The sequence below is a fragment of the Phalacrocorax aristotelis genome, chromosome Z (assembly GCF_949628215.1).
Source record: "Phalacrocorax aristotelis chromosome Z, bGulAri2.1, whole genome shotgun sequence".
NCBI classification, from domain to species: Eukaryota; Metazoa; Chordata; class Aves; order Suliformes; family Phalacrocoracidae; genus Phalacrocorax; species Phalacrocorax aristotelis.
In genome coordinates, this window is record NC_134311.1 from 70,640,637 (window position 1) to 70,663,693 (window position 23,057).

The 23,057-nt window shown below is 45.4% G+C and overlaps 3 protein-coding genes across 7 annotated transcripts in view; 2 read left to right on the forward strand and 1 right to left on the reverse strand.

Moving 5' to 3' along the window:
• The window catches only part of CCBE1 (collagen and calcium binding EGF domains 1), a 104,179-nt gene extending 99,239 nt beyond the window's left edge, over nucleotides 1–4,940 (forward strand). Inside the window, exon 11 of one of the 2 annotated variants that reach the window (XM_075079074.1) lies at nucleotides 903–1,053. In XM_075079074.1, coding sequence (XP_074935175.1) covers nucleotides 903–958 — 56 coding nt within the window. In that variant the 3' untranslated portion in view covers nucleotides 959–1,053. Of the gene's footprint in view, nucleotides 1–902 lie in introns of both variants that reach the window. The other variant, XM_075079073.1, reaches the window with a different exon arrangement.
• Nucleotides 4,941–5,623: 683 nt separating this feature from the next.
• Nucleotides 5,624–6,830, forward strand: MRPL17 (mitochondrial ribosomal protein L17). The gene is made up of 3 exons (XM_075079080.1): nucleotides 5,624–6,054; nucleotides 6,132–6,200; nucleotides 6,280–6,830. Exons 1-3 carry the CDS (start codon nucleotides 5,881–5,883, stop codon nucleotides 6,550–6,552), a joined length of 516 nt encoding a protein of 171 aa, XP_074935181.1. The 5' UTR covers nucleotides 5,624–5,880; the 3' UTR covers nucleotides 6,553–6,830.
• A 243-nt stretch (nucleotides 6,831–7,073) lies between these two features.
• ARHGEF39 (Rho guanine nucleotide exchange factor 39) lies at nucleotides 7,074–22,600 on the reverse strand. Of its 4 annotated transcripts, none has more exons than XM_075079076.1 (11): nucleotides 22,532–22,600; nucleotides 21,650–21,735; nucleotides 20,296–20,480; nucleotides 19,626–19,720; nucleotides 19,088–19,208; nucleotides 17,891–18,009; nucleotides 15,727–15,797; nucleotides 14,796–14,924; nucleotides 11,045–11,274; nucleotides 10,061–10,149; nucleotides 7,074–9,856 (listed from the first exon to the last, which is right to left on the reverse strand). In XM_075079076.1, exons 3-11 carry the CDS (start codon nucleotides 20,440–20,442, stop codon nucleotides 9,841–9,843), a joined length of 1,017 nt encoding a protein of 338 aa, XP_074935177.1. In that variant the 5' UTR covers nucleotides 20,443–20,480; nucleotides 21,650–21,735; nucleotides 22,532–22,600; the 3' UTR covers nucleotides 7,074–9,840. The 4 variants fall into 4 exon arrangements, with proteins under 4 accessions (XP_074935177.1, XP_074935176.1, XP_074935179.1 ...); XM_075079075.1 differs by lacking the exon at nucleotides 22,532–22,600 and adding an exon at nucleotides 22,236–22,525; XM_075079078.1 differs by lacking the exon at nucleotides 22,532–22,600 and adding an exon at nucleotides 22,082–22,219.
• Between the last annotated feature and the right edge of the window lie 457 nt (nucleotides 22,601–23,057).

Genomic DNA, 23,057 nt, shown 5'->3' on the forward strand with positions numbered 1-23,057 from the left:
ACACACCTCCTCCACTGCCGAGCATGGCACTGAAGGCAATAAGTGTGCTCTCCCCTACAACAGCGGTGGGACATCCTCAGAAGGCAGAGCCTGAAATCCCATTCAGAGTGCTAGTTAGTACAGTTTGGTCACTGCTCCTAATGGGAGCTGGATCCCTGGAACCTTATAAAATTCTGCCCCTTGTCCATCTGTGGGATTTGGGAAGCTATAGGCTTTGAGCAAGTCATCAAGAGAAGGATGAGTATTTGCACTCTGATTTCAGGTGAAATTGTTTAAAAATTTGTACCTCATTTTCTCATTGGTGGAATGGATTTTTAAGAGTGTGTCCTGGATGAAACAGTGTGCTTTACTGTGTGAAGTCAGCTAAAAAGAAAAGATTATCTTCTAAAATAAGATAAAACCAGACAGATACTCTCTGCATTACAATAACCAATGTATTTAGTGAGTGATGGACAGCAGCAGGGTTACCATATTGAAAAGATAACTTCCAAATATCAGCATTATTGAGAAAAAAAAATTAAAATAAATAATAATTACTGATGAATTAGTTATTCTAAGAACATAATTTCTATCAGTTAAGTATGAAGGAACACAGGGAACCAAGATTTATCTCCTCTATTCCCATGAGGTGTCAAAATACTCCTAGGAAGCAAATATAGTAAAGGAACTGTTAAGTAACAAAAGGGCGAAGCGTCTTGTAAATGTAGGCTCTTTTTGCAAAATCATTTACCTTATTTTGAAAATTGTTTCCTGAGCAGGGTAATTCAAAAAGAGACTGTTAACTTTTGGCAATTGACATGAAGCAGTATTTTACTGAGTTACCCCTGCATGAGTAATTATATCAACCTGTTTGAGAACTGTAAGGGTGAGTTATTATTAATGACTGTGCCTTGTGACTGCAGGGCCCACCAGGTTCATTCGATTTCCTGTTGCTGATGATGGCAGACATCAGAAATGACATCGCTGAGCTGCAAGAGAGAGTGTTTGGACACAGGACTCATTCATCAACAGAGGAGTTCCCATTACCTCAGGAATTTACAAACTATCATGACACAGTAGATTTTGGATCTGGAGAAGACTACAAACCACGGGCAACACCCAGAGACTCCAGGATACAGAAGGCAGCCCATCCTTAGTTGGGCCTACTGAAACATAGAGCCCCTTTAGAGTTGTTCAATATAAAAATGCACTGACAATGTAAAATATATATATATAATATTTCCCAGTTTTCTCTCTGCTTTTCCCCAGCCATGCTGCCTGTACTGTAGCTGTCCTGGTTCATGGTAGCTTCCTTCCAGTAATTCCATGCTGTCAAGACTGCACTGTGCATTGTACCCAGACTATCAAGAAAACCTTCATAGTATATAATATGATTAAGGCATGCTATAGCTAATGGCGCACACCATAGCATTTCATCTGCCCACCTAGCATTCTATGTCCAAATGATCCAGTACCTTGATTTTGCCAGGGGTAGCTGAACGTCATCCCTGAGTGACATCAGTAATGAAAACCTTGGTCCACAGTTACTTTATACATGTAAATATATTATACTGCTGAACTCAGGTCTTCAGCTACTGTCCCCAGGCTTAGGAGAGTGTGAAAATTGGATCCCTATTTCACAGCAGAGGCTAGCTGTAAGTGAAATATCTTCTTCTATTATGCTGCACTATGGCAGAAAAAGGCCAAAAAAAAATGGTGAAACAGTGATACAAGAGTGCTGCTTGTTGATCTGGAAATTATTTGGCTTTGTGTTGCTAGAGTATTGTTCAAAGAGAGTCAAAAAGATCTGTTTGTCCTAAACTAACACTACTTTTCCTTTACCGTTCTCCCACTGCTCAGTGTGAAGGCCAGTTCCTTTCCTCAACTTATTTCATGCTGGATACATTACACAAAGATGAGCAAGAGAAAAGGGGATATATAAAGCAGGAAAACCAGGCATAAGCAAATCAGGTAGGCTTATTGGCAAGCACAAAAGCAATCCCAGACTTGCAGAAAGAATTGCATTCTGACCTCCTGTAGATGCACGTCTTCCTCGGTGAAATGCTGAAGTCCAAGTGAAATCAAGATCAGAGAGAGGCCTCACGTTTGCAGAGAGCTTCCATCTGTTTTGTTCCTCTGCTGCGTGAGAGAGACCTAAACGGCATTCATGGAACTGGAGCAGAGAGCTGCAGCGTATTTGGCTGGGTATATCAGGAGTATGAGCAGGTGCAGGTGTGCACATGACAAAACTTTTCAACTGGTACGATGATGGCTAAGGTGAGGTGGGGATCCTGTATTTGTGAAGAGGGATGAAAGAGAGCTCCTTTTTTTTTACACTGGAAAATTGGATGCACAGGTTAGACCAAACCTCATGGGTGATGTATGTCACCATTTCTTTTGGATTACGACAGCTGCTGAGGACTTTGCCGTGCTTGGAAGATAAAGGAGTATATTGAGCACAAAGCTTCAACGTTGTATCTGTGTAGCTGCTAATTCTACAGTGTGTTTAGTGCTGGGTCATGTCCATGTTACAAATGCAAATTAAAACTACTTATTTTGCCATGTTTTTCAGGGCCTGCATGTTCTAATAGAATAAATACAGGTAAAAATACAAGCAGGCCCTTTACAGACAACCCATAAAGGTTTGAATTCCCTTCCATATTCTCTGGGCCAAAATATATTTGGTGTAATCTCTACACCACTGGTACAGGTCTTGTGTAAACAGTTGGCTGCCTAGACCTTTCGTATCTTTTGTATATTATCTTAACAGGATGTGTTCATTACTGAAATTATTTCCCAACTCCTCGCTATCACTATGCCACAAGCAAGGGCATTAGCTTTAAGAACACTAACACTCTGTATTCCTCTTCACATTATATGTATATCAATATTTACAAGGTAATGACTAAGTCAGTGTGATAGCTTAGAAAAAATGATAGTGCTTTCACCCTCTGGTCTTTGGGCTTCCCTCTGGGACAAGCTCTCCCAGCAGCTCCAGATCCAAGTAGTCTTGTGAACCAGGTACTAGGGAAATCAGTGAGATCTGGGAAGGAACTTGTGGCCAAAAGAGGTATGGTCTTACGCGCAGCAGGCTGAAAGAAACATCTTGAGACAGTATTAAGTGAGCCATTTATGTCTTATTTTCTTAATTTCAAACAGGCAACTAGGTATAAATACCATTGTTCATGAATATGCAACTTTTAAGTAAATTTGTTGAATGGCAGATGTTACATTTGTAACTCTTGCAAATTATGTAACTCTTGCATATGTTTAACACCGCACTCCATCACCTGCTGGATCAGGTTGGTTCCCATTAAGGAATTAGTAGCTGCAGGTTTTTTGACCATCGGATACTGAACAATGAGTTAGATGAGTCACTTCCTACCTACTGCCTAAATTTTCTTACTCCCTGCCCACAAGAAGATGTGTTCTTAAAAAGGCACTTATTTTATTTCTAAACCCTGCTCTTATAAATATAGACAAATACCAAAAAAGAAGTTCCTACAGTTTGACCATCAAAATCAGGGGTGGATGACAATTGCCCCGCTGTGCATAACTATCCAGGGAAGGGAAATTCTGAGATTGCACCAGAAAAGCAGATAAAATACATGGCTCACTCTAAGTAGAGAAATCTGTCCTACAGACTCATGAACATAAAATATGGCACATGTTCACATGGCTTTCTGCATAGAAACCTCAACAATTTCGCTTTCTGGAGCCTGCATTGTTGCCTGTCATGGCCGAGAGCTGGGTTTTCCAACAGACATGCTTACTCCATAAAAAAAAGGTGAAGGAAAGTGCACCTTGGGTTTGTCCTTATGCTTTACCTTCCTCTTTCCAGAATCCCTGCCCCAAAGCGGTTGTCTGAGTCCCAGCAGCAAGGAGGGGACCTGATGGCAAAGACAAGTCCACTCCAGAAGGCACAGGAATTCCTCCAAGCAGGGAAAGCCCCTCTGAGCACAGCTGGCTGGAGAGATTCAGCCTTCTGTCTGCATCCTGCTCAGACCTTTGCATAGACCTTTCTAATTTTTTTTCTGATTGTATGGAAACTTTCACAACACATGTATCAGAAACATTTCATTAAGATTTCTGCATAAACACATAGACACTCAGACAGAAAAGTGACATTTTCTTCAGCATACCCGAAGTTTTATAAAGCCAGACCAGAGGAATAATCTCCAATTTTAAGCTTGGTTACCGGGGAGCTAGGGAAGTCATTACCTTGTAAATTATTTATTATTCTGTGGCCCCAAAAATAACAACCCCCTCAAGAATCCAAAATGAGAATGTAGAAACGTCTACACTCATGCCTAGCCTCATTACTAGGCTCATGCACATGACAACTTTGTTTCATATAAATACTATGTATAATTTTATTAGAAATAAATATTATTTTTATGTTAAGAGATCAAGTTATAAGCAGAAGGATAATAAAGAGTTTGTTATTTTATTAATATTAGAAATATATTTAATGGAAACATTTGCAAGAGTGTGTAGTGATGGCAAAATGCTGATTGTTAATGGGTTTAACAAAATAGTAAAGCTTGGAAAATGTTTTCTTTCAACACTGTGCCAGGTACAGACAGGATTAGCCTTTCCTGCAAAGCTGGAGTACTGACACAGAAGAATTCCTATGTAGTCAGGCTAGACCAGGAAAAGGAAAGGAAAATCAGTTGTAAATGGAATGAAGGTAATCCCTGGAGTTAGTGCTGATATCACAGTTTGAGTAACCTTCCTGGAGTATTTTGGAGTTACACGCTAAACCCCGGAGAAGCAACAAAAGATGGGGGTGGGGTCCAAGAATTTGTTAATTTCACATTAAAATCTGTATGTTTGTTCCTATTACACATTCCAATAACTATACTGTTCACTTTATTTATGTAAGTATATGAAATACTAAAATGTGTATGAAATGATTGTGATTTTATGATGTATGCTAATAACAAAGATATTTTTTCTTATGCTGCTTTTGTTACGCATCCTTCCTCTGAAATACGGAAACGTTGACTGCAAGGGACGAGTGGCAGGAAACCTCCTTATGCTGTCTTTTAGCATTTTTCTTGCAGCTGATTATACACGCTGCCAGGACTATAGGGGCATGACACCTTGCAGAATATGGCGGGTTTCTGCCTTCGTGGAAACAAGGCAGAACCTCCGCGATGAGGCTGGTGCCTCCCACGCCCCGCGAGGGCTACGTGAGGCTGCTGGCATACCCAGCTTCTCTGCAGCCTGGGGGAGCGGCTCGAGGTCCGAGACTCCTGCGCCACCCCGCCACCGGCACTGGGGAAAAAGGGAGTACAAGGTGAAGGCTCTGTAAGGCCCCGCTTGCCCGCGGCGCCTAGCTGAGGCCCTCCCCGCAGCCCCGGGGCCACCCTGTGAGGGCTGTGCCCCACCACCCCGCCCCAGCTGCGGTGAGGAGGAGCGGGAAGGCTGGGCACGCTCCTTCCTCTCCTCAGAGCCCACCCTGCCTTCCCGCCCCGGGGCGCCCCGATGCCTCAGAGACAGGAGCGGAGGGTTGCTACACCCGCGGTCTGCGCTGCAGCGGGACAAGTCCCCACAGCGGCGGGAAATGGCGGCCGGTCCCGCCGCGGCGCGGAACTACAGCTCCCGGCATGCCCCGCTTTGCGCCTGCGCAGCCCGCCCAGGAGGCCGGGGGCCCGCTCGGCCCCTTCCACCTGGCCGACCCGGTTTCCCTGGCCGGTTCGGCGCTCTCGGTACGCGCCTCCGGGCTCCGCTTCCCTCCCAGCCCGGCCGCGGCGGCTGTATGCAGCAGGCGGCGGGTAGGGGTGCACCGCAACCCAGTGGCGCGCCGCAACGGAGCGGCGCGGTGCGCGGGGGCTGCCGGGAGGCGCCTCCCGTGGTGCCCCGCGGCGGCGGTGGTCGGTGCGGGGGGGCGGCAAGATGCGGTTGTCGGTGGCCGCCGCCATCTCGCACGGGCGAGTGTACCGGCGGTTGGGGTTGAGCCCGCGCTCTCGCCTCGACCTGCTGCGTAACCTGGTGACGGCGTTGGTGCGGCATGAGCGCATCGAGGCGCCATGGGCGAGAGCCGACGAGATGCGGAGTTACGCGGAGCGGGTGAGTAGCCGGGGCCGGGGCGGGGGGCGGCGGGCGGCTGAGGGGCCCTAATAGCTGTGCCTCCTCGCTCCCCGCAGCTCATCGATTACGCCAAGCTGGGGGACACCAATGAGCGCGCCATGCGCATGGCGAATTTCTGGCTGACGGTAAGTATAACCCCCACCCGCCCAGTCCTTCCCTGCTCTCCGCAGCCCCGGTGCTGGAGCTGAGCGTGCCGCCCCGCAGGAGAAGGACCTCATCCACAAGCTGTTCAAGGTGTTGGCACCCCGGTTCCAGCCCCATCCCGGTAGCTACACCCGCTTGCTGCAGATCCCCAACCGGGATGGCCTTGACCGCGCCAAAATGGCGGTCATCGAGCTGAAGGGGAACCCCTTCCCACCGCTCATCTGCCCGCGCCGCGACACCGAGAAGACGCTGCTCAACCAGCTGCTGAAGGGCTATCGGGAGGACATGCAGCAGGCAGCAGCCCCACAGCCCCCCGAGGGCACCCCTGTCTAGGCACCCCTCAACCCTGAGGGACACCCTGTGCACACACAGGGAGGGAGCTTGCCATAAGCTGCCCACCCCCTGGCCAGCTTGGTGCTGTCCCGCAGCACAGGCATGGAAGGTGGCCCAGGAGGTCAGTCACTAACCTTGAGTTGCCATGACAGGGGTGCAAGCTCAGGGTGTACCTCGTTCTTCCTGTGGTTTGAATAGAGACTCGGCAAGAGAAAGAAATTGAGCTGGGAGCCGTAATGGTTGGTATGCTCTGTGTAAATAAACTGTTCAGAAAGTGAGTTTGCTTCTCTGTGGACTGTATTCATGTGCACCCAGCTAAGACTGGGTTTGTTACAGCTTCTGGTCCACCAGCCCTACTCTCTAGAGCAGCCTCTCCCCTTCACTGTGACAGAGCTAGTGTTCTCTAGAAGCCAGTGTGCAGCCTTTCAGGGCAGGAAATGCAATGAAAAATAAAGTTCATTTTGCTATTTCAGAAGTACTGAATGCAACATAGGATGGTAGCACTGAGGTAAGTCTTAAAAGAGGCAGTACTACATAGACTTGTATTATAATAAGGAGGAAACGTGCACAGCAATATTAATTACGTATACCAAGCTCTTGGTAGACATCTCAGCCTCAGGTGCAAGGTTGCAAGAAATCTCTGTATTAACCTCTTAGAATAAAAAGGGAGAGTACCAGAACTTTTTTAGAGAGCTGTAACTACTGGGGCATAAAGAACTTAAATGGCTAGCTTTGCCTATGATTTAAAGTACAGCTAATACTTGAAAGCCCTAGCTGTAGCTTCTGAGTGGAGGAAAAAAAACCCAAAACAAACCTAAAAAACCCAAAGATACTGCCTTCCTCACTCCAAGTTTCACAAACTTAGGACAAATGAGTGATCCTACGTAGTGAGCTGTATAGAAAGACCAATTAAAAAAAGGTGATGTTAAAGAACCTTAAATTTGTTAATTTTCTCTTCAGGACATGTCTCACACAGTACCACTTCTGTTTTAATGAATTCACAGAATCACAGAATGGCAGGGGTTGGAAGGGACCTCTGGAGATCATCTGGTCCAACCCCCCTGCTTGAGCAGGCACACCCAGAGCAGGGGGCACAGGAACGCGTCCAGGCGGGGTTTGAATGTCTCCAGAGAAGGGGGCTCCAAAACCTCCCTGGGCAGCCTGTGCCACTGCTCTGGCACCCTCACAGGAAAGAAGTTCTTCCTCATGTTTAAGTGGAACTTCCTGTGTTTGTGCCCATTGCCCCATGGCCTGTCATTGGGCACCACTGAAAAGAGTGAAGTCGCATTGTCGTGACACCCACTTTTCAGATATAGGTATTGATGAAACCCCCCAGCCCCCCCTCAGCCTTTTCCAGGCTGAATAAACCTTTCCTCATAAGAGATGCTCCAGTCCCCTGGTGATTTTCATAGCTCTCCACTGGACTTGCTCAAGCAGTTCCCTGTCCTTTAAACTTTGCAGTGAGAAAATAAACAAGGGGGTGTGGGGTGGGGGGTGGGGGGAGTGAGGGGCAAAACACTCAAACTACTAAAAGGTCAGTGTTCAGATGGACCTTAATAGTTAAAGATTCTAATGACCCTGAAATTGCCCTCTTTGCAGTTGACCTAGTGTCTTGTTCAAACAGATGTTTTCCCCTTCAGTAGAAGAGGTGAACTAAACTGCTATTGCTGCAGAGATTCCACATTATTCCACGCTGAGGTTTTAATGAAATACTCAAGAATAATACCTTCTCTATACTTCTTCCTTAAATTGGTCTTCCATCCTAGTTAACCGAACCATGGCACATTACCAGCCATTGATGACCATGCTGACTGTAGCTCTCTGGAGATTTTCCCTGTGCATCAGGAGCAGAGGTGCTGCCCAAGCTTTTAGCATTACAGAATCATTAAGGTTGGAAAAGACATGTAAGATCATCATGTCCAACCATCAACCCAACACCCACAGCCCTCCTAAACCATGTCCCCAAGTGCTGCATCTCCATGTTTTTTGAACCCCTCCAGGGATGGGGACTCCACCACCTCCCTGGGCAGCCTGTTCCAATGCTTGACAACCCTTTCGGTGAAGAAGTCTTTTCTAGTGTCCATCCTGAACCTCCCCTGACGCAGCTTGAAGGTGTTTCCTCTCATCCTATTGCTTGTTATTTGGGAGAAAAGACCAGCCCCCACCTCACTACAACCTTGTTTCAGGCAGCTGTAGGGAGTGATAAGGTCTCCCCTCAGCCGCCTCCAGGCTAAACAACCCCAGCTGCCTCAGCTGTTCCTCACAGGACTTACTCTCCAGACCCTTCACCAGCTCTGTTGCCCTTCTCTGGACAAGCTCCAGCACCTCAGTGTCCTTCTTGTAGTGAGGGGCCCAAAACTGAACACAATATTCAAGGTGCGGCCTCACCAGTGCTAAGTACAGGGGGACGAGCACCCCCCTGCTCCTGCTGGCCACAAGCATTTCAAAGTTACCAGGCTGCTGCATACCTTGAAGGCAAAGGCAAGGGCTGCTTTATCTGCATAATCTCTTAGGATTCAGATCAGAAATGTGAATGCTGCTTGATAAGCATAAGTCTACGTTACCTACCAGTTTATTTCAGATAGTTCAGCAGATTAACTTTTCTGTGGGATTGATGAGAAACTGAGAGGTAGGACTTTAACCACTAAACCATTTTCCCTTGATCTGCCCACCTGTCACATTCTTGGAGGAAGAGGAACAATAACTGTCAAACTCTTTTGGTAGAAAACTCAAGGATATGAATAATAAAAATATGTCAAGGGAGGAAGATTCCTGTGGCCCTGTAGTACCAGCTGAAAACACAGTGTTATGCCCACGTTACCATTACCCAAAAAATCCACATTACCCAAAACATCTGTTTTGATGAAAGGACCCAGAAGCAAGAGCAGGTAGACATACACGTAAACAAATGTGAAAACACTGATTTAGAAAGCGTTGTTTAAAACATTTCATGAGGGAAAGCAAGTCAGCCTCTCTTCTACTTGTCCTTAAATTAATAATCTGAGGGGGAAAAAAACTGTAGAAAAGCTAGAAGCTTCTAAGCTAAGTTGGGGACAAGTCTTGATACAGATTTTTTTATATACAAATCCTTAGTGTGCATACCTATTTTTTGCAATAGCTGTATTAAGATTAGGACACCTGACAAAGCATTCATCACCTAACAAGCACAGCATGTAGTCCCTCTAAATGCTATTCGCCTACTATATGTCCTTGAACATTTCCTAAGATTGTGTAGGCTTCTGTCAAGAGGGGCGGTAGTCCTACCAGGTTGTCTTGTACTCAGGTGAGTCAGATTTTCATCTGCCTGTAGAGCAAAACAAAGGGAAAGTTCACTGTTAATACATGAAATCTGTAATTACTACTCCCTTCTATCACAGCTGCCAGAGTCAGGTCTTCTCTACCAGCCTTTTAACGATGTAATAATGCAAATACTCAGGTCCATATGATCATTTTTATGTTCCCCCCACCTTTCCCTCAGCCCTTCCACCTCTGGATAATAGATACCTACCTGACTGCAGCTGTAAGACTCCAATACCAGTCATTAATATCTTCTTGGTCGCTGGACATCAACAACAGTGTCTTGTGTGGAAAGGAAAGCTGAAAGGCAAACAGAATCTTGTACCACTTTGTGGCATTCCCAACCAAGGCAGCAACTCTGATAAAAAGCAGAGCCATCACCACTGAACTCAGTTCAGCCCTGCATGCTGAATTCCACCATTTTTTTTCCCCAGATAGAAAAATTGAACATTGGTACTGGGAGAGGCCAGAGGCTGGACAGTACAGAGCAAGTGCCAGATTCTTCCATTCCTTTCAGCCACAGATGACAGCTCACTTTGACTTAATAGGGTGTTTGGAAGTGGGCAATTACAGCTCTCAGCACATCTTCATCCCGTTTTGTCCCTTACCCCAAGCTGCCCATAGGGGTCCTTCCACTACCATCATCTACAGATCACAACTTGCCCAGGGTGATTGCCAAGACCTTCCTTGACCTAGGAAGACCTGAACTTGAAACCCCTACCTAAGGCACCAGTCCCAGTCAACGACCTTGCAGCCCTCAGGGCATTAGATGCACAAGCAAATTCTGTTGTGATAATACCCACATCTTTCTTCATTCTCTGTTTTTCAGGGTTTTCTGTAAGCTCAGTCTACAGTCACTGTAATGCTGTGTATTTCTTGTCACCTGACTGTGGGGCTGCCCCCCAAATACATGCTCTGCTGAGGGCACGTCAGTCTTATCAAACCCTCCTCACCTGAGCTCAGTGAAGCAAACAGCAGCCTGTACCCCAGAGTGCTCTGGAAGGCCTACACCGTGAAGGGAAGAGGACCTACATCACCCAAGAAGAGAACAGTTTTCCTAACTCAGACTAGTTCGTTGCATTTCCTGTTGTCACCTCTCACCATCTCAGTCCTGCTGCAGCTGAGACTGCTAGAGACCTGCTTCACAAGTCTGACTCCACTGATGCTTCTGCCAGGCAGAAGCAGGAAGACTTACACTGAGGAGCCCTCCCTGGCTCTGCGTGTGGCCAAACACTTTATCTACTGTGCACTGGTGAAGCGGGTAGACAGCCTCGCATGCCAGTTTGTTCGAGTTCAGCAGGTGCAGTGGGTGGCAGGGCTTGGTTGCAATAAAGATATCAGAAAATAGGAAGAACATCCTGCGCTTCAGTTCTTCTCCCTTTGAAGGCACCACCAAAAGCCAGCCTTCCCGGATATACCAGCGCCCTAGGCACCCAAGGGAAATAAAGACAGTTGTCAGATGATCATTGGGAAAAAAACAAAGCAAAACAAAACAAAAAAATCCAGGAGTACAGTGAGCTACCCTTGAAGGTTACCAGGTTCTACAACATTTCCAGCCACTAGAAAGCACCTAGTATCAACTGGGGCCAGCTCATCAGCACTGATAGCACCCATGAAGAAGCAGTAATCAGTGCAAAACTTTCAGTATATGAGGAGCAGACTGAAGCTGTTATAAATCTACTATGTTAATTAAGATCATATTATGATATGCAAGTCTGTTTAAACAGACCAGAACAAAAACATGGTTTGAAAATGGTATGCATACCTTTAAATTAACATAAGCCTTCAGAAAACATACAATGAACTATCTTAAATTGTGTTGCCCAATGGTTTGTCTTTACTGGTGAAACAGAAGTTATAATAAATATTAAAAACTTAGGATGTTTCTCTTGTTTTGTTTGTTTGTGCGTGCAATTAAAAAAAACACACCCACATTTCACAGGTCATCTAACTGTATATGGACCTCCAGTAGTTAACAGGTTACAGAATGCAAATAGTCGTTCTCATGAGAAGATGGCAAAGGGGATACAATACAACATATTAAGAAGGAAGGTCTGAATAGGCAACCTTCTCAACCTTCTCTTACAGAATAGAGTCCAGTGTCATCTACCCATGAAATGAACTGAAATAAAATAAAAGGCAGAGAAATCAGCAGGAGAAAAATTAAAACCATTTGATAAACCTAGCTGTAAGCAGCAATTTTAAAAATAGCATCTACACAAAATGGTTTGATTAAAGCAGTGCATCTAACTAGAAGGATTATTGTACAAGACAGCCATCAACTCCTGGGAATTAAGAAGACACCTGCCAACAGATTATTTATAAAAATTGAAAGCCATAATAAGATATTGACATCTGGCCTGGTCTGGGAAACACCTGCCACAGAATTTCAGTCACTGTTTTTCATGCCTTAGCTTCTGGCTGAGGTAATAGGTACCTTTTAGAAAACAACACAATTTTGTTTTAATTATGGATTGTGTCTTATTTGGTACGCTACCATCACAAAACATAGAGGCAAGTGAATTCCTGCTTAGCTTACTCCACAGGAACCACTCATCTTACCTGAATAAGAAACTGAGAAAGAGAAGGGTGAGGTGCAGGAACCAGTCCAAGTTTAAAAAAACAAATGGAAGGGAAGCCCAGCATGAGGCTTGTCTGGGGACTGTTTCCTTCAGGCTAAGCTGTAATCAGACTCCCTGGCATACAGTCTGAGTTAGACTGTGCAGGAAGTCTTGGGATATAGATCTGTGTTCAGGATTCCCAGGCGCACATGGTTTAGGGAATTTTTGTAACACAAGAGCAAGGAAATATCTGTAGGGAAGCTAGGGATGACAGAACACTGCTATGTTATGGAGGCAGTTCTGGCTAAGATGGTATTTGCCCTGTACACAGAAGGCAGCAAGGAAAGCAGGGTCTCTTCTCATTGGGAACAGTGCATCTCAGAGACATTGCCAACTATGAGATATCCAACTCCAAAGCTACTCCCTTATTCTGAGTCTATAGCATTATGTTTTCTTACCTCTTCTCTCCTAGTAACAGGACTCAATCTTAACCATTCTGCAAAAACTAGCTTGCTTCTGGCAAGCCCCAGCTGCCTCTTACTTTTCTGCTTCTCACATTCATTAGTACCTGTTTTACTCCAGCTCAACATTTGTCCTACCAGATGTCTCAGAATATTCAGAGGCCAAAAAAAAAAAACACCCCAAACCAGACCCAACATTTTCAAAAGAGGGCTATTGCTGGTCTAGCTGTACTGTTTTGGGGTTGGGCCTTTTTGCTGTGGGGTTTTAGTTCTGTCATTCACGATAACTGATTTACCTTTTTATTTATGCACTAGCCCAATGTGCCCAGGCACCCCTCCTCATGTTCATGCTCAGTATAAGCAGAGCACACCTGAGTTAGCCCCCTTTCATCCAGCATCCCCAAAAGGATTCTATGAAGAATGGGAAAGAGAATTGTAAATTAATCTGCCCATTGACTGAGCATCTTAGAGAACTGTAACGTCTGATAAACAAACTCTTTTTTTACCTGTACAGGTTTGGCTGGGGTAGAGTTAATTTTCTTCATAGTAGTCAGTATGGGCCTCTGTTTTGGATTTGCGCTGAAAACAGCGTTCACAATACGGGGATGTTTTAGTTATTGCTGTGTAAGCAGTGCTCAGCATCATGGTCTTTTTTGCCTCTCACCCCACCCCACCAGCGAGTGGGCTGGGGATGCACAAGCAGCTGGGAGGGGACACAACCGGGACAGCTGACCCCAACTGACCAAAGGGATATTCCATACCATATGTTGTCAAGCTCAGCATATAAAGCTGGGGGAAGAAGAAGGAAGGGGGGATGTTTGGAGTGATGGTGTTTGTCTTCCCAAGTAACTGTTACACGTGATGGAGCCCTGCTTTCCTGGAGACGGCTGAACACCTGCCTGCCCATGGGAAGGAGTGAATGGATTCACTGTTTTGCTTTGCTGGTGTGCAGAGCTTCTCCTTTACCTGTTAAACTGCTTTTATCTCAACCACAAGTTTTCTTACTTTTACTCTTCCAATTCTCCCCACCATTCCTCTTGGGGATTTTTTTTTCACCCCAAAATCCCCATGTGTGAATTACAGCCACATTCACAAATACCTGGTGGTGTGCCTTAGAGAACTTTACACATAGTGACTTTAACACTCCTCTCCAGCTGCCGCGCTGTTTCTAGATGACCTCTGCAATAGCAGTGTTTAGTGAGGGCACACAGGGAGCCTCAAGTGACTACTTCATAGTTGCCCAAACTGGACACATTTCTCACAATATTCCATACATAGCTTGGAGTGTGCTCTCGGTGCAGAGAGCATGCAGTCACACAAGAGGTCATAAAAAAGCCTGTTATCCAATTAGACAACCTTATATGCCAATGACTGTAACTTTATATATCTCAGCTATTAAGAGAAACACTCTGATTTTTGGCACAGTTTAACCATGCAGGTAAAAAGACTCTTCATGTGAAGGGTGTGAGCAGAAGTCCATGAAGCTTGTAGCTTAAGGTAAAACACACCACAGTCCTTGGGACCTTCACACTCAGAAATCTATGGTTCCTGCAGTGGAGTAGGAACACCACCACTGCTTATACTCTTCCAAAATTATGTGATATCTATCTTACATTCTCACTCAGGACTTACACCCCTGACCTCCTTAGGTTCCCATTACTAACTTTCTAACTACATATCACCAACTTCTATCTGAACATCAGGGAATTAAGCTGCTGCTTATCCTTACTCAAAAATTCTTCATTAAAAAAAACAAACAAACCAGGGCTTGAATTACTAGTTATATTCCTTCACCACCTGTCTATGGAGTTTGGGCAGAAGGGGAAAACCAGTTAATATGAGCTGAGTCAGAGATGAAGACAGGTATATCTCCCGTTATCTCAGCTCAGCAGAAGAAAAACAGGGAACTGTCAGTAAGACCCACCTGGAGTCAAAACCTGGGTCTTCTGTCCTTTGAGCAGTTTCTGAACCCGAAGTAGCTGCAATGAGTTCTCTCTCTTATGAATGATGTCTTGGACCCACCGAGATACCTCAGAAATAGATTTCACAGCCTCTGAAATTACAGCAGCATATTCTGAAGTTATCACAAATGAGTACGTATTATGCCTTATCTATCTTGCTGTGAAAAGGTAAGATGAAACTAAGAAGCAAATGTTTTAAACCAAATATCAACAACAGATTTATTCAGTAATTTTGGCAGGCGATTGGACTAGATGACCTCCAGAGGCCTCTCTCCAACCAACACTTCTACAGTTCTAGAAAACATTTATTTGCCAGTCAAACACTAGACAGATGAATAATTTCCTGAACCTGGAAGCAAGAAGAGGAAAAGTGCCCCACAAGTCATGTTAACTGCTAGTAGATGTGTCATGAAAGACATGAATTATGCTAGAAAATTGAGGCGCATGACCAATAGAGTCATAGGATGGTTTGGGCTGGAAGGAGTGTTTAAAGATCATCTAGTCCAACCCCCCTTCCATAGGCAGAAACATTTTTCACTAGATCAGGTTGCTTAAAGCCCCATTCAACCTGACCTTGAGCACTTCCAGTGGTAAGGCATCAACAACTTCCCTGGGCAACCTGTTCCAGTGTTTCACCACCCTCACTGTAAAAAGTAGAGCTGCCATTTCTCTGACCTAACCCACTTTCCCAGTCAGTTACTCTACATTTTTATTCCCAGTGTGTTCTCAGGGACATCTTGCCCAAGATAGAGGAGGCAAACAGTAATCCACTAGAACCCCAGAGAGAAGAAGATTTTTCTTCATGTGAAAGTAGACAGAGGACAAGAATCCAAATATTAATAGCAAGAAGGCTAACTCTGATCCGAGTGCCAGCATCTACAGGTGGAATCATACTTGTGAGTTTCTGGTACTCAGTACTGTCTGGGCTGGTGTTCTCCAGTAGGTCTCTGAGGAAATGCTTGTACCTAAGATAGAGAGAGCAGGTTTATTTCCCAAAAAGTTATTTTACAAAAGCATCTCCTGTTAGTGACAGAATGATCAATAACACTCTGCCAGGAGATGGAGTATACACCTCTAAGCCTACCCAAGCAGGTTTTGGTCACAATTCTTTGATCATGTTCATTTTATCTTCAAATTTATCAACTAAATTAACCCAAGTATTTTATATACTTGCAAGCCTTTGGCATTTCCTGGAGATCTGAGAAAAGCAACCACATATTACTTAAGTTCATGAAACTATCTTAGCATTCACATAAAAATGCCTTCAATAACAGACTAATTTCTCTTTGAACTATTTATTTTTTATGTCTGAATGGTAGCATTCATACCATATGTCTCCTGCCCACACAAGAAAATAAAGGCATTTCTATAAGAACTAAGAGCTGCCTTTTTCTTTTTTCCTCACCAGCCTTTACCAGTCAGGACCAGATCTCCACAAATGCTTTTTCCCAATAAAGTAAAACTATTTTCATTCTGAAATGGCAGAAGAAATATCACATTGTATAGATTCATGAACTGACAGAAGTCATATGACCTGCAGCATATGTAACAGAGTTTTGAGGAAACATGAAAGAGAGACTAATGAAAAAATTAGACCTTCTGTTAAAAAGCCACCATTTTTCCAAACAGTTGGACAGGAACAAATACAATGCTATTTTACAAATTTAAAGGAACGAGCCAAAGAATTACAGTAAAAAGAAAGCTTATGTTTATATCTGCCAAGCTGACTAAAAAGGTTACATAAATCTACCTGAAAGACTGCTCATTCTGACTTATTTTCAAAGAAACGATGCTATCAATCTCTCAGACTTGCTTTAGAACCATAGAACAGTTAAAGTTGGAAAAAACCCTTAAGATCGTCAAGTCTAACTGCTAACCTATCACTGCCAAGTCCACCACTAAACCATATCCTCAAGCACCATGTCTACCCTTCTTTTAAATACCTCCAGGGATGGAGACTCCACCACCTCCCTGGGCAGCCGATTCCAATGCCTGACAATCCTTTCGGTGAAGAAGTTTTTCCTAATATCCAGCCTAAACTTCCCCTGACGCAGCTTGAGGCCATTTCTTCTCGTCCTACCGCTTGTAACTATGGAGAAGAAACCAACCCCCACCTCGCTACAACCTCCTTTCAGGTAGCTGTAGAGCAATAAGGTCTCCCCTCAGCCTCCTCTTCTCCAGACTAAACAACCCCAGCTGCCTCAGCCGCTCCCCATAAGACTTGCTCTCTAGACCCTTCACCAGCTTTGTTGCCCTTCTCTGGACACGCTCCAGCACCTCAGTGTCCTTCTTGTAGTGAGGGGCCCAAAACTGAACATAGCATTCAAGTTGCAGCCTCACCAGGAACATGGTTGAAGAGCAGCTACACAATCTATGGCAGCAGCAGCTGGGTTCCCAGCAAACTATCTGTGCTCTGTATTACCCACATATCCTCCCCAACAAAGGGCAGCTCCTGAGTCAGCCTGCCTCTTCAAAGGATGCCTCAAGGGGGAAATGCAGCAATCTAGACTGGATCTGTCCAGGCTCAGACAACTGAGAACTGGGAAACGCACAAAAACTGAGGAAGGCATATGGCCCTGATAACCTGAGAGGGGACACAAGCTCCCCCGTGTTCATCAATCTCTTCTCTCTCCAAAAAGCAACCATCTACAAGAAAGGAGAGTCACCATGCTCCAGGTCAGCAATCCACATGAAAGTGGAGCAAGACCATCTCTGGCAGATAACACTACTTCTGCAGCACTTCTGACAGCTTGCTTTTGTTCAGGAGCTAACTTCAGTAGCTGACAGAGATGACAAAAAGCCCCCACTTCAATTCTGCCTGAGGGCTAGGTGAAGATCTTAGGAGCCAGGGCTAAACACAGCTACTGTTCTGCATCATCCCCTGTCCACATACACTGAGTCCACTTCCCAGGCACACCTTCGGGTCTCTCCATTGCTGTCTATATGCTCCGATTTTGAGACACATTAAGCAACTTCACCTTCCACAGCAACCAAGACACTGTTACGTTCCTTTTTTCCTCTTGTTTAACATCTTGAAGACTTAGAATTGCTTACTTACTGGTGCAGCCTCTGCAGGGGCAAAGGAAGAAGATCCTCTAGCTTCCTCCCTTGAAACTGAGGTCGAGTCTCCTGGAGTTTCTTAAACCGTCGAAATGCCTTATTTTTCCTCAATTGCTCCTGTATGCAGCAGAAAAGGTATATAGCTTTGAGACTATAGAAAGAAATATATGCTCTACTCTGTACCAGAGCTTGAAACTCTTAGAACTCTTACAGTTTAGGACTCCAGTCCTGAACACAAGCATCAACAACTTCTTTTGTAGCCATGGGCGAGCAATTCCCTTTCTCCTGACCACCACTTCGCAGCAGGTAATGGAAGCAATATCCCCTCTTCATACATGCACAGCAGTATGAAGCTAGTATACTCAGAAAATGGAAATAAAGGACAAAAAAAAAAAAAAAAAGAGACACACTTAGGAAAACAAGGAGACAAGGAGTCCACCTGTGGCTTTTTGCCACTCATTTCAAGACAAAGCAATGCAGCCCTGCATTCCCATCACATCAAGATAAGTATCCAAAATGGGTTTTTCTCTTAGGAAATCAAAAATGTGAATATATGCATGTAGACAGAAAAGAGGGGAAACATCCCAGTACATCCTGCAGCTGGGAACAAAACACAGACAAAAACCAGAAGTCGGGTGGTTTAAATTCTAGACACAGCTGTCAGGACTTTGAAAGAAAAATATATCCTTCTGAAATTTCTTGGAAGACAGATTGTATTTTGAGAGGTAAGTGGGAAGGAAAAAGTTTTCTTCTACCATAGAACATAAATCGGGAAATCCCAAGAAAAAGGAAATCCCACTGTTAGGATACATCTGTGGTAGTGGGAAAGACTAGGAGACCTGATAATTCTCCAGAAAGAGATCACTGACCCCTAGTGTTCCTCCTGCAAACTCTCCAGGCTTGCCAGCCAAGGATGAGCGGGCATAAACACAGAACTCCGAGAAAGCTGTACTCAGTGTATGCACATACATACACAGATACCTGAAACAAGCTTCAAAAATTTGAAGCTCTAATTAAGTAAAGAAATTTTCACCATTCGATTATAGCAGGAAGACCGAGAAAATAGGGGCAGCCCAGAAGGAGGAAGAAAACTGATCACTCCAGAAACAGAAGAAAAAAAGGGAAGGATGTAGCTGTTTCCCAGAACGCAGAAAGAGAGGGAAGAAAGAACAGGAAGAATAAAGGAGATATTTACCTTCAAGGTTTTATTTGCCTGCTCAAAATTCTCAGTGTAGTGGCCATAAAGCTCTAGATTCTGACAGAAATTTTCCAGTCCTGGTCCCAAATTCCCTCTCTCCAGGTGATGCGACAGAACACTGTGCACAAGAGGCAAAGATAGCTCATGAGGGGTACATTACTGATGGAATTTTCACAGTGCCCTCTCATTCACTCCTATGCTGACCTTCCTTTGTCAGTCTCCACCTCACACCCAGTTTCTGTGCCAGATATGTTTGGTGGTCACAGAGTAAGCTACAGAAAACATCCCTTAAAAATTCGGAAGAGCAGACTTACTAGGTTTAAATCACTATCCAGAGAGCAACTGGGCATCCAGATATGTGAATACAGATCAGCAGTTTCCTGGGTACACCTGCAAATGCCACCAAGGCTAGCAGCACTAGAATTGAATGCCTGGTTTACAAGCTGTTAAGCTCTATTGCCTGAAATCTTACTTTCTCATCAATATAGGGTCCTCCCCATATAATTACAGGAATCACATCAGTGTGTTCACTTACTGGCTGGCTGAATATATGGATTCCAGGGGTCCAAATATGGTTTCCAACACAGCAGGATTCAGTGTCCCTTTGGCCTTTAAAATTGTCACGAAGAACTAAGTAGGAAAAAAGAATTTCGAAGTGCTAAAATTCACAGGTCGGTCAAACGTGATTTGTGGCACAAAGCAGAAGCAAGAAGTTGTAGCCTGCACACTCTTTAGCTCGAAAGGATATCAAATATGGTGAATGCCTACATAAGATATCTATCATCAGATGTAAGCCTTCTTGGTTACTTTGACCATAACTGTAAACATGGAACAGCACTACAGCACTGATACAGTCTATTTCAGTATTCCTCAATGCAGCTGTTTTACACCACCTTGTTAATAATCTTTTTCCTGTGTGTCCCTATGTTTCACACATCTCGGGTATCTTAAGGCGACTCCCCTATACAGTCAAGCTTAAAGATTTATGTCTGTGGACAGACCAAATCCAAGGGGCCAAAACCACAACTTATCGGATATTACAGAGGAGGTAAAAGAATAATAACAAAAAACACCTTTCAGCCCCAGCAGTTGTCCCACACAGTAGGAATGCTTCAAAGTCCTGCTTTTGACCCTTCCCCATGACAACACAAATAATTGTGCACTGCCTGAAGGTATCCACATATCACAAGGGCTGAAATACTCACTGTGACCACCAAATCCAGCTGCTCAAGGTATTTGTGTTCAGTTTCCAGCAGCTCTTTAGCTGTCCGGCTGCGCTTTCTCTCCCAGCGAGCCCTCTGCTCTTCTACAGTGTTTGTTCCAGCCATAAACACCAAGGATGAGTCACTCATAGCAGCCTCAGGGCTAGTATACAGGAAGGTAACCAATCCTAGAGAGCCAGGAGAGATGGACGTACAACAAAAGAATAACCTATGCCACAGGGTAAGGTTCTGAGCTACAAACCCTACGCTTTAATATGAAGATGGGAAGTCAATTGCTAGCAACCATTACTAACAGTTTCCTTCTGCATTCCAACCGTGGGTACAGGAGCCCTGCATCAACCAGAAGAACAGTGTTAGAAAGACCAGACTGTGAAAGCAAAAGCAGCCCATTACGATACATGTGTAAGCAAACCTCAGGTGTACAATCCCACTCACAAGCCGCTGCTTCCTGTGCTTTGCCCCATTCTTTGTGCAAAATTCTCAATAAACCCAAGGAAGTTAGTGGGTGGAAGAGGTACTGCAGGTAGTAGAAAACAGCCATAAGATTTGTCTTGGGAAGGGAAAGGGAGAAAAAGAAAGAGACCAGTCTTGCTTGTTTTCCCATGGAGGTTTCTGAGAAGCAAGCGGTTTGCATTGTCACTTTCTAACAGTAATTTGTGGTTCCAGAGATGAGACACTGAGCAACTGCTGTGAATCACACTATCCACTTATTAACCAGCTTCACTGCTGCTCTTCTCTTCTGCAAGAGCATCACGGGTTTGTTAGGGAGAAAAACACTCCCTCTTTTATCACCCTCTCTCAGAAAAAGACATATTTGTTAGCAGAGCACCGGTTAAATATTGCTAAACTGATCAAAAAGTTTGTTAAATTGATCAAAAGGCAGCGCAAGCTGTTCCACACTTGCCACGGTGGGAAGTCTGCAGTTTCTCTGGAAGCTGAGCTACCTCCACAAAAGTTCTGCTCCCACGCAGACAAGCTATTCTAATACAGAAAGATGTGTCATCTTAGAGAAGGCAAGTTGTCAAATACAGTCTCCCAGAGACATTTCAGACATCTAAACCAATATCTGAAACAAAACTTTCACATCAAATGACTACCAATACTCATATAATGAGTTAGCAGAAGGCCTGAGAGCTGAGGGACACATGCAGTATTTTATAGTAGCAGGAGCTTCTCCAGAGGTTTATCCTCTTATTTACTCACAACACAACCTCAAGCCTAGCCGAGGCCATGTCTTGGTCAAGCAGGGCAGACCTGGCACCCCTGCAGATGGGGATGGACTGCAGGGAATACCATGCAAGAGCTTAGTGTTAGTGTGCAGCTGCAAAGTACTCACCAATAAGAGACTAAAATGCTACCATTCAGAGAGCACCTTTAGCCAGGGTAGGCTGTAGTCATGGCTTTCATTCTCCTGCCCAACTTCTTTTAACAAATAATTAAAAAAAAAACAGAGACAAAAAAAATTATACCAGGTTTGACCATCTCCCACTTGCATAAAGCAGTGCAAACACTCCCATTGTCCCAAAATATATCACATTCTAACTATCTCATGTCTGTAGGGTGAGAGTCATCTGGAGCCCACGGACAGACAAGAAAATACACCTAATGGCGACAGGGGCACTCCAGCTCACTTCTTTCTTCTCAGACTCAGAAGTAGCTGAATACTTTCTGTACAGGTAAGCCCCTTGTGATGCCCCATTAGCGTTATTCCCCACAACATTTCTAAGTGATCTGTTTTGAATATCCTCCAAAAATATCCCTTTATTACCACAGGATAGCTGCTCTTGGTGTCTCAGGGGCGCTAACCGCCCCACAGGCCAGCTCCACGGGCCACCCAGCTCCACATCCCGCCTGAGAACGGTGGCTTCTGTGGAAAAGGCTGCAGGAAGGCTCGGCCTCGGAGGCCTCCGGGCGGCTCTTACCTGCTCCTCGCTTTAAAACGGCTCACACCGGAGCAGAGCAGCCTCCCACCCGCAGGGCGGCTCGGCGCTGCAATGGGGTGTCTCCCCGGCTCACCAGACCCGTGCGAGGGCCTCCAGGCCCCCCCACCCCCGGGCTGCGGGTCAGAGCGGCGGGGCGGCCGCTCAGCACCCCGCCGCACACCCGCCGACCCCGCAGCTCCTCGGCCACCGCAGCGAGACCCGCGAGCGGCCTCAGCCCGGGCCGCCCCCTCGCCACCGGCCCCGCGTGGGGTCAGGCAGACCCCGCCGCCCGTTACCTGATGGGCCCCGCCGCCGCCCCGCGTTCAAACGGGCGGCCCCGCCCCGGCGGGCGGGTCCGGGGCGGGCCCGGAGCGGGGAGGCAGGCAGCGGGGGTAGAGTCATCGAATGGTTTGGGTTGGAAGGGAACTGTAGAGGCCATCTAGTCCAACCCCCCTGCAGCGACCAGGGACATCTTCAACGAGATCAGGTTGCTCAGAACCCCGTCCAACCTGGCCTTGGATGTTTCTAGGGTTGGGGCATTAACCACCTCTCTGGGCAACCTGTGCCAGTGTTTCACCACCCTCACTGTAAAAATTTTTTTCCTTATATCCAGTCTAAATCCACCCTCCTTTAGTTTAAACCATTACCCCTTGTCCTGTCACACCAGGCCTTGCTAAAAAGTCTGTCCCCCCCATTCTTATAAGCCCCCTTAAAGTACTGAAAGGCCTCAGTAAGTTCTCCCCCAGCCTTCTCTTCGTCAGGCTGAACAACCCCACCTCTCTCAGCATCTCGTCATAGGAGAGGTGCTCCAGCCCTCGGGTC

Excerpts from the sequence above, each read along its gene's own strand:
- MRPL17 (XM_075079080.1), top strand. The coding sequence starts at position 5,881 with ATGCGGTTGTCGGTGGCCGCCGCCATCTCGCACGGGCGAGTGTACCGG. Across the intron at positions 6,055-6,131 it reads TGCGGAGTTACGCGGAGCGG|CTCATCGATTACGCCAAGCT; the intron begins GTGAGTAGCCGG and ends CGCTCCCCGCAG. Across the intron at positions 6,201-6,279 it reads TGGCGAATTTCTGGCTGACG|GAGAAGGACCTCATCCACAA; the intron begins GTAAGTATAACC and ends GCCGCCCCGCAG.
- ARHGEF39 (XM_075079076.1), bottom strand. The coding sequence starts at position 20,442 with ATGAGTGACTCATCCTTGGTGTTTATGGCTGGAACAAACACTGTAGAA. Across the intron at positions 18,010-19,087 it reads AGGCAAATAAAACCTTGAAG|GAGCAATTGAGGAAAAATAA; the intron begins GTAAATATCTCC and ends TGCTGCATACAG. Across the intron at positions 11,275-14,795 it reads GACCCAGGTTTTGACTCCAG|GGCGCTGGTATATCCGGGAA; the intron begins GTGGGTCTTACT and ends TTGGGTGCCTAG.